This window comes from Mytilus edulis, chromosome 13 (assembly GCF_963676685.1).
Source record: "Mytilus edulis chromosome 13, xbMytEdul2.2, whole genome shotgun sequence".
Classification (NCBI taxonomy): Eukaryota; Metazoa; Mollusca; class Bivalvia; order Mytilida; family Mytilidae; genus Mytilus; species Mytilus edulis.
Window position 1 is genome coordinate 25458952 of NC_092356.1, and position 10804 is coordinate 25469755.

Sequence of the window (10804 nt, forward strand, 5' to 3'; positions counted from 1 at the left end):
GAAATTGATAAAATCAAAAGTTAAACACTTTTGAAAGAACGGCTTATGTCTAGTTTCAGGAAGAACAAACATACACTCTGACTGAAACAAAAATATGTATCATCAAACTGACATTACCAAGATGTCTTTATTGACAACATATTTGTGTATGTTTAGAGGGTGTATGTCATAACAAACAATCTGCACTCCTATCGGAACCAACTGTGTTTCTCTTCTTGACTACTATTTCCTGTATGCATAAGAGGCAGACTTTAAGTAGGAGGTTCAAGGAAGAATTAAAAACTTCGACTATACAGCTACCTATATATATACAATGTCCTTTCACTAAGAAGCTCATTAAGCTGGAGGGACGAATTTGAATTCATCGGACAAAAATTGCATTAAAATTTTACATGAGACTCATCTAAATAGTTAAACGATTTATTTTTTTATCAAAAATATATATTTGAATTTTGTAAACTAAAACTGAAGATCATGCTCTAATCGGGAGTTTATTCGACGTTATGAAAGGACTATTTAAACAATAAAACCTGATGTATTATATTCTACGGATAATACAGATTTACTTTCTATCGTGTGTCAGATTAAAGTCACGAAAAGATTTTAACAAATAACTATGGATTATACGAGGATTAATGTCACACAATATGTCTATACGTTTTTCCATCATTGTCTCAAATATCAATTACATGTAGCCTAATCGATCATATAGCCGATTGCAATGTGGCCCTAAAAAAACCATTGAGGTAAAGTATGCATGTATGGTATTGAAATCATACAAAATTAATATAAACTCAAAATCGAACGTACTTATACATGGATAATTTCAATTAAATTATTACAAATAAAAAGTAGCCGTAAATAAAAATATAAATCATGTCAGACTTATATTTGATCATCAATACATATTAGTTACTAAATACTTGAAATATTAATTTGCTCATTTGCGTGTTTAAAGAAATTCAGTTAACAGATGAAATCAGTCTAGAAAGGAATAAATATGTTCATGTTTATTATAATCCGTTCAATTGCATTTTGCCAGAAAGGGTTTAATTCATTTTTTTTATCTTTATGAGTGTTTATTTTGTTAGATACCTAATATCTTTTTCCTGATTCATTTGAAGAGGACCTGCAAGTAGCACATTATATGTAGAACGTTTATTTAGAAAGGTCTTAGATGTTTTACTCAGGACTAACAGCTTCAGTAATATTATACTGTATTTTATATATGTGGCTACTACACAGCTATCCTCATAATTTGAAATAAATATAACGAAATTAAGCTAACAAAGTGAATAATTGAACATAATTTGTTATCTCTATTTCGTCGACCAATTTAAGAATTTTGTAGAAAGTAAACCGATTTTGTTTAAAAACCGAACTTGTTCTGAATAATGTTGGCGCTAGAATTTAACACCTGCTCGAAATTATAAAATGCTGAAATCCATTATAAAGCAATCTTTAAAAAATACACGTTGTGGTATAACGCTTTTCTAATGAAGATTAATCTCCCTTAGGTAAATATAATAGAAAAATAAAACAACAGAAAGGTTTTCATCTTCTTGATTTTGACCTCGCAAAACTTCACATGGTAAATGTATTACTTTTCAAAACATATCGAGGTAAAATGGCAATAGACAAAATTATAATTAACTGTTTGACATTACACCTTTGAACAGTTTTGTGTCTGTAAATTTTAATCTAACTTTTACATATTATAATTTCAATCAAATTTTCCGTTTTTTATATTTTTTTAATGCAAACTCTTTAGTTAAAATCTTAATAAATGTTTTTTTATTAGTATCGTGAAAATTTAGCAAAAATACTGAACTCCAAGTCAAGTTTAAATAAGGGTAAGACCATAAAAACTGATAACATCAACTGCTATAAATCAACCGAACAAATAAAACAACTGTTATATTGCTGACTTGGTACATGACTTTTCCGAACAAACATTGTAACTTTATACTTTAGATTAAAAAGGCAAGTAAGAGATAACAAGTCTTCTAATACGTTCAGGTATTTCACATCCAATTTTGTATGGTAATATTCTTTATAAAGCACAAAGGTGTCAGTATTCACCTCAGAAACTTACAAAACCTTTGAATAGACTTATTAAGAAGGGATATAATTACGATACTGTTGTCAAGTCATTAAAGATTGCATATTTTGGCGTTAATATTGAGTCACTGATAAGGTCTTTGCATCGGAACTAAACACATTATGATGATATGATACTAAACCCCTAACGGGGCGGATTGTGCCTGATGTTCATATGATAAAATCTTAATCTTTCAGTCAGTTTAATTGAAGTCTGGAGCTGGCATGTCAGTTAACTGCTAATAGTCTGTTGTTATTTATGTATTATTGTCATTTTGTTTATTTTCTTTGGTTACATCTTCTGACATCAGACTCGGATTTCTCTTGAACTGAATTTTAATGTGCGTATTGTTATGCGTTTACTTTACAAACATGTTTAACCCCGCCGCATTTTTGCGCCTGTCCCAAGTCAGGAGCCTCTGGCCTTTGTTAGTCTTTTATTATTTTAATTTTAGTTTCTTGTGTACAATTTGGAAATTAGTATGGCGTTCATTATCACTGGACTAGTATATATTTGTTTAGGGGCCAGCTGAAGGACGCCTCCGGGTGCGGGAATTTCTCGCTACATTGAAGACCTGTTGGTGACCCTCTGCTGTTGTTTTTTATTTGGTCGGGTTGTTGTCTCTTTGACACATTCCCCATTTCCATTCTCAATTTTATTTAGTCATGTTTGGTGGAAACGATAAATATCATATGCATGTAAGAAGGCAAAATCCTTTATTTCCCCAGGTATTTTTTTATTTATTTTAAATTTCCTAGTTTCTAACACAATTTAATCTGTAACGTTTTGTCAGTACATGTATTTACGATTTAACTAGCTATGATACTATAAAAAGAATTAGATTTTAAAATAGAAAAAAGTTTCCGACTAATTTGGAGGACTGATTTCGTCAACATTGTAGTGAAGGACATCATTGTCAGAAATGTTATTTTTAGTTCTTCTTCATGGAAAGTTCATTTACATTTACTTCGGATACTCTGTTCTCGAATCTTCCTCCATGTCGCTTGCCTACTATAGTCATCAGCATTGTAAGAAATATCATTATTATAGCATATACAACTAATTGATGCAGAAACATATCATAACCATAATATTCATAGAGATATCCAATGACCCATAAATATGACATTCCACCCAGAGCACCACCCATGAGAACGAAAGTGATCGCAAAGCCAGTAAATTCAACATGGAAATCTCCCCATGCTATTCCTGATGGAAATAGAGGGGCAACAAAAAATCCCATAGATGCCGTTAATATCCACAAAGCGAGATCACTGTCCCTTGCAAATATTTCCAGGAGAATTACTGTAATAAAGGCACCAAACACTTCAATTAATATAAGAACTCTAATAGGAATATATCTACCAGTAAACAAACCAAAAAACCTACCCACTGCGAAACTTATCCAAAATTCGGTGTTAAGTAGTGAACCATTATCTCCGGAAAATTTGTGCTTATCGATTGCGTAACTTCTAATGAACTTTCCATATAATCTATCACCACCAACCTGATTAAAAAAGTACATAAACAAAAGAAAAAAAACTTGAACTCCAAACCAACGATCGCCTTTTGAGCACGTCGCGGGATCAACAACTTTAACTATCTGCCTTACTAATGTATCATTTCCATTCAGTATTTTTCTTACACCGGCGAGTTGTCGAAAGAAACACTGATATATGTAAAACACAACTGATAAGGATGCGACTATGATCCCTATGATCAAATACCCTGTTTCAATTCGCGATTCCTTTAAATACAGTTCTGTACCATTAGATGCTATCGTTGGTGATACAAACGAAACTGACGTTATATTGGCTGTCTCTGTAATATTGTCTGGTGATGGAGATAAAACAGCCAGGAAGGGATTCAATATTTGTGGAACAATAAATGATCCCATTCCAAATCCAAAGTGTAGTACGTGCATTGGTCCTGTAGCCTTCTCTTGCCAAATATTAAGGATTATTTTCTGTCCAGCTGTAAAAAAAAATCTATATTATACAAAATAAATTGTGTGTTTGAAAAGACAGGAAATCTGGAATAATGTTAAATGTCCAGTATTTTGTCCAGTTCTAAAACAAAAATATACAACATTAGACGAAATAAATTGTGTGTTTGGAAACACAGAAATGTTGGAGTGATATTAAACATCCCATGGTCTGTCCGGTTGTAAAACAAATGTGTACAATAATTAAACGACATAAATGTTATGATTATAAAGAAAAGAATGTTGGAATGGTATTAAACGTCTAGAGTTACATATTAATAGTTACAGAGTGTGCTAGTGATCTTCTACTATATGGAGTCTGTATAAGGGATGAGAGAGAATCCAAATTCGGACAAGGAATTAGAGCTTGGGGACAATAAGTCCTTAAATTAAGATGATTTTGAATCTTTTACAATAAATTTGACTTCAAACTTTAATGTTTATATTGAAAAATTACTTTTTACATGCGTGTGTTGTTACTGATAACAACAATTGGAGGTTCATTTTGAAATTAACGATATTCACTTTTGCCGTTTAGAAGCTATGGTCTTTGACAGGTTTGGAAATTCAACTGTTTGTTGTTTTCTCATTTTCTTACCGAACGACCAAACCAATCAAGGCTCTTAAAATTTTAATATCTTGATACTCAAGACAAAATTAAATAGAGGTCAAGTTCTATATTGACGATTTAACTTTCATTGTTGAGGAGTTATGATATATATATATATATTAGAATGGCTTTTTGTATGCATGTAGTGTCCATGAACCATTGAACGGTCAGCATTCAACGAATGGTTTTATAATTTAGTGTGCTGTTTCTGATGACAAAATGGAAATCGAGCTCGATATCGACGATTTTCACTGTATTCGTTAAGATTTTTGTTCTTTATAGATAGGAAAATGGCACAAACATCCTTTCTAATTTTAAAGCACCAGATAATAAACGACACTATGTGGCATATACTTATAGATTCCTACACTGCAACAAGTGTATTACGATATTTCTCCACCCAAGACAGTTAAAGCGCGAGGCATGCCAAGCTCTTTCAAAAATTACAATGTAACTGTCGAGAGTGAAGAAATATCGTAATACACGAGTTTTAGTGTAGGAATCTGGTTCTCTAATGGTTTTTATCCTTCTTTTCAGAAATGTGTGTTCTTTATATGCGACGTCATCAGGCATGGTCGCTTTTTTTTCATGACGTCAAAATAGAAAATTTCAGATGAACACAAAACATTTAGACGTCATAATTAAATTTCGACTCATCATTTGCCGAGAACAGATTTTTCACTAGTGAGGAGAAATATTTTTCTCACACCGGTCAGGAAAAGTGAAACTAGCACCAAAATTAGAGAAACTTCAATATCAGCTGATTCGTACGTATATAATGATGTAAAAAGAACAATTTATAAAATAAGAAACATATTTAATAAAACTGTATTTGAATATTAATTTTCACTATTTATGCGATCAGTAAACGGTCACTAATTATATATCCATTACGTCAACGGACCCTAAGCCTATTGGGGAAATATGGACTGATCATACTGATTGGTCTGATTGGATCTATATATATGTAAAGAAATTTAGTAAGCTGGTGCAAATAACGAAAAAAAAGTTCATTTTATTCAACCAAATGTTCTCGAACCATGGAGTTAAAACAACTTTCTTATCTAGTTAAATGATTTTGAGTGCGCTAAGTAACATTAGCAATTATTTGTTTACCTTTCTGTTTCTGTTATGAAGCTCTTTTAAATAAGTAACATATTTATTTTGTTATTGTTTTACCTATGTTTATAACTCCTTCAAATGTACCTCCAAGTGCAAGTAAAAACCACAACAGAGATACATTGCCACAATAAGGTACTATCACAGTAGCTATTGCTGCCCCGTCCAGACAAACAGCAATCATCAAATCACAATAATGTCCTAGTTTGTCAACCAGAGGTCCACCTATAACTGCTCCTATAAAATACCCTGCACTCCTACCAGAAATTGCACGTGATACTAGTTCATAGTCCGAGCTCGTTTTTATAATTAAATCTTTTTGGGTTGGTCCAGTTATTTCAGTAAACAGCCCCTGAAATATTGATATCGTTTAAAAAACCAATAAACATTATATACAAGATATTATATAATATCTGCACTCATATTGTTATGGTCACAATAAAATCAAGAAGTATATTATTAGTTACATAGTGTGCTAGTGACCTAATACGGTATATATGGGGTCAGTAAATTCCATATGGGGTGAGAGCGAAGCTCGAATCCCCATATGGAATTTACTGACCCCATATATACCGTATTACGTCACTAGCACACTATATAACGAATTTATCTTGCCGACTATCTTAACGTGTGAAATTAAGGCTAGTGATTCTCAAAACGAGCAAGTCTTCAATACTGTTAGCGCTAAGAAAATACTTCCATTAATCCTACAAAAACAGATGCCAACAATAACGACTTGTAAGGTTTAAATGTGTTTTATGAATTTATTTCAATCTGAATCATCAATTTCTTCGTCTGTTGGAACTTTTAAGATTTTTTCTCAGTACCGTTTTGTTTTTTACAAAGGGACATAACACCATTACTAACCGTGTATGAAATAAGCCCCACCCCCTTCTTACCTAATAAGGAATATAAAGGGACGTAACTCCACTACTAACCGTGTATGAGATAAACCCCGCCTCCCTACTAACCTAATATCAAATATACACGGTTTGCACGCGGACGCTTTTAACCAATCATATTCCTGGAAATGTATAGGAGGTAAGATAAATAGATATATCATGATAAATTAGTATGGCGTTTATTATCACTGAACTAGCATATATTTGTTTAGGGGCCAGCTAAAGGACGCCTTCGGGCGCTATATTAAAGACCTGTTGGCGACCTTCTGCTGTTGTTTTTTTTTCTATGGTGGAGTTGTTGTCTCTTTGACACATTCCCCATTTCCATTCTCAATTTTATTTGTATTTGACAAAAAATTCCGGTTGAGAAGCTAACAAATTTCAAGAGCTGCTCTTTGTGTCCATCTAAACGAAAAGTATTGAGGTGTTCCGAAATCGCATGTTTGAGAAATGGTATTTCTTAACTGCCGTCGTATTTGATAGCAAGTGGAATTTCTAACTGACAAATACATCGGAAAAGAAAATCTCTATAAATACAAATTTGTAAAAAAAATACCATATCCCTCATCTAATAAAAATTCAGCGTTATTACATGTACCTAAGCTAAGGTGGAATTAAAAAAAAAAAGCAATGGTTTTTGAACAAATAAATTCTGTAAATAGAATGAGGTGCAGACAACTGTGTGTTTTGCCTCTCAATGAAAAACTGAAATATATAAGCATACTTACAATCATAACCCATGTTAGAACTAAGAAGATAGTTTTGACAACTTTCTCAGTAGTCGTCAACGTCGTTTGACCAACCTTCTCTTCTTCTGCCATTTTGACCATTTCTGATGGTAATAGGAAATACATGCATATGCATATTAGGATATCACATGTAAATTATGCACTGAAGATCTATAAATTAATATGTTTTTAAGAATTGAATTCTTCTTTTTGTAACTTTATTGGGGTGTAAAAGTGTTCACCGAAGTACATTTTGTATGATGTTACAAAAAGAAGCATTTTATACTTATAACTACATTCTTTAGCTAGGATCATGAAAACACGATTGTTATCAAGTTTGTATCTAATTTACCTGACTGTGCAGTTTATTGTGGGACCTCTTGTCATCATGAAAGATAAATTTAATTGTGTAATGAAGTTGAATAAGGAATAACACGAGATTGCAGTGTAGCCAATCAGAATAACGTATTATAATAAAACATACATCTAATGTAAGTATATAGAAATGAATTGAAAAAAGGCAAAAAGCTACAACTCCAGTTTGTCAAGAATATGTTATGATATTTAGATTTTATTTTAGAAATATAATTATAAGTCTAAGATTTGTCTATAAGATCCTAATATAAGATTGTAAGAGGAATGTCATAAAATCGTATTGACAAAAAAAAATGGCTAAGAAAAAACCTTTTCATTGCCAATTTCTCTATTAATTTTTTTGGCGTTAACAATGATGTGACGTTTATAAAGATAAAGAAAACTTCTATTTAAACTTGTAGTGTTGTCGTATGTATATAGGACGATAGAAGAATTTTGTGACTGATTCGATATACCATTAAATTTCAAATACACCATATATCATATTTTGTGCAGGTGTTACAACCAATACATATGCATGCATGCATTAAGCTGACAATTGACGTTGCTCTAGGTTTTTTTTAACCTAGTATGTCGACATCTCATTGTTGTTATTCCTTGATATGTTTCACTTGACTAGGCGGGGTTTAACCCTTCGTTTATTTAAGACCAGTCCATCTATAGACAGGTGTTTCGGGATAAACTCATTAATGAAGTGTCCAGTTATTCGTCCCATATTATTCACTCAGTTTAATTGTATATCCGATTGGTGACACTGATAGGTGATTAGAAATCAATTATAATTATAACGGTTATCGTCCTTATTACACACATCGTTAAATAGACTGTCCTTGTGTTAACTAAAACGTAAGCTCCGCTCGATCAGTTGAAATAACATTTGTAATATATTCTTCCTCACTACGCTCTTCGGAATATGAAGTAAGTATAGTCTTTAGCCTTAACAAAGAACAAAGGTCTAATGTAGGTGTGCTACTCGCTACAGGTACCACCTAAATACTAAATGAACAACAAACATAATAACAAAAGTTATCATTATTACAAATACACATTAAATCATATGTGAATACACGTGTCTCTTCTTTAGGCTATAATAACGATAATTAGAAATTTGACCACACGGGTTTTAAGTGCAAACAAATGGTCACATGAATATTATTGAACAGACAACACACCAACTTTTATGTAACCAATACAGGTCAGAAAGCACTATATGTGTAAACTGTTTTATAAGCTATGATTTTGATCAATGAAAGTTCTTACTTGATTTCATTTCCTCAACCTTCAATCAATGATTGAGTGTACGTTGCGTAACGTCTTTTAACAAATAATTGGTGCATTTTCAGAACAATTATTGATGATAATATTGACTTAAATATTATCTAAATAGTTTTAGGAGACATATTTGATTCGTTTAATAGAAATATTGCTATTCTAAATCTGTTCAAAATACATCAGACTGAGTGACACTCACCGTTGTTTTTTTTTTCTTTTTCCATTTTGTGTGTGTTTTTTTTTTCATTTCTTTTTAACATTATTTCATTTATTGTAATAAGTTAACTTATGATATCTTCCAAATCTTATATATATGCATATACACATATAGTTATTTCATTTCTATTAATGACGTTTAAAAGACAGTTACATGTATCAAAAGTACTTGAATAAATGATGATTTATTGCCTACATACTAACATGCACTATACATGTATACAATACACTTATTAAATAATATTGCAAATTTTTATGTGTGTATGTGTGCTCGTAAGTAACATGCATTTTCACCAAATATAATATTTTTTTTCAATACAGATGTAAATATTTTATTTATACCTTTACTTGTTCATGCATATGTGTAGATAACTTTTATGGGTTATGCATATATATATATACCTATCGCTCAATCTGTTCCGTATCTTAATAAAAACAAATATGTTGATATCAAAATCACTGTGCTGGTGGTACATGCAATTAATACGTTGATTACGTGTTCGTGCGTGTTAAATATACAATTTAAACATAAATTTATAAAGTGTTTGTATGTTAATATGCAATCATGTTAAAAAATTAACTATACAGAATTGATTATTGTAAAAGAACTTACCGTACGTTTATATGTACATTTTGTAGTTTGATATAACTACAATGAAATTATCATCTCCGAGATTATTCTTGTCCTAAGTACCAGTAATATGTAATATAAACTGTTACCTATATACATGTTACCTATAGATATGTTACATGTACTTCATTACATCTTGAACAGTCACTGATTAATTGTGCCAAGGCTCCTTGTTTAAGACTGTAATTTGACATATAACAGGTTTTCTTTTACAAACGACAAATTGACCTTTTCACTACTTTGAATGCTTAAGGTGGTACCCAACACTTTCACATTTTTAATTTGGTTCGTTTAATTTTCATAAAATTTTGTCAAAGTTAATCCCTTTAACAAAAATATTAAAATATAAATAATTTTTGAACCAACTGTTTTGTCAGAATAATTACACTGGTTATATAGCAATTAGACAAACACCACTTTTGATCAGTGGGAAGCTTTATATTCCTTTTACAACACAACGTAATTAAAACGTTTAGCTGACTTTACAGAGTTATCTCCCTGTAGTGTTAGGTACCACCTTAATGTCAATAGAGGCAAAATATAAGACAGAGAAGAACACAAGTATTTTCTTCTGACATAAATAAAATGTTTATACAAATACAATATGCTAAAAAGCACGGAAGCGTATTAACGCCACACAACTTTTTTTTAATATTTCTTCTTATGTTTGCGTTTAACGCAAAACGTTTTTGTTTGATATGTATTACAATAGACAAAAGGCCATACATTTTAGGGAAAGGTGTATCTTGCCTTTTTCTGCAATAGTTTTTTTTTATTTGTTCCGTAACTTTAAGTTTTGTAACTGTATCGTGAATATGACCTAATAACTCTCAAAAGATTTTAAGATTGTATTGATTTGAAGAAAA

The 10804-nt window shown here is 31.4% G+C and overlaps 1 protein-coding gene across 1 annotated transcript; it reads right to left on the reverse strand.

Annotated features, from left to right (window-relative positions):
- Positions 1 to 2744: 2744 nt before the first annotated feature.
- LOC139500205 (sodium-dependent glucose transporter 1A-like) lies at positions 2745 to 10107 on the reverse strand. The gene is made up of 4 exons (XM_071288945.1): positions 9921 to 10107; positions 7445 to 7548; positions 5875 to 6166; positions 2745 to 4075 (listed from the first exon to the last, which is right to left on the reverse strand). The coding sequence occupies exons 2-4, from the start codon at positions 7544 to 7546 to the stop codon at positions 3033 to 3035; spliced, it is 1437 nt and encodes a 478-aa protein (XP_071145046.1). The 5' UTR covers positions 7547 to 7548; positions 9921 to 10107; the 3' UTR covers positions 2745 to 3032.
- Between the last annotated feature and the right edge of the window lie 697 nt (positions 10108 to 10804).

Excerpts from the sequence above, each read along its gene's own strand:
- LOC139500205 (XM_071288945.1), bottom strand. The coding sequence starts at position 7,546 with ATGGTCAAAATGGCAGAAGAAGAGAAGGTTGGTCAAACGACGTTGACG. Across the intron at positions 6,167-7,444 it reads TTCTAACATGGGTTATGATT|GGGCTGTTTACTGAAATAAC; the intron begins GTAAGTATGCTT and ends TCAATATTTCAG. Across the intron at positions 4,076-5,874 it reads TGAAGGAGTTATAAACATAG|CTGGACAGAAAATAATCCTT; the intron begins GTAAAACAATAA and ends TTTTTTTTACAG.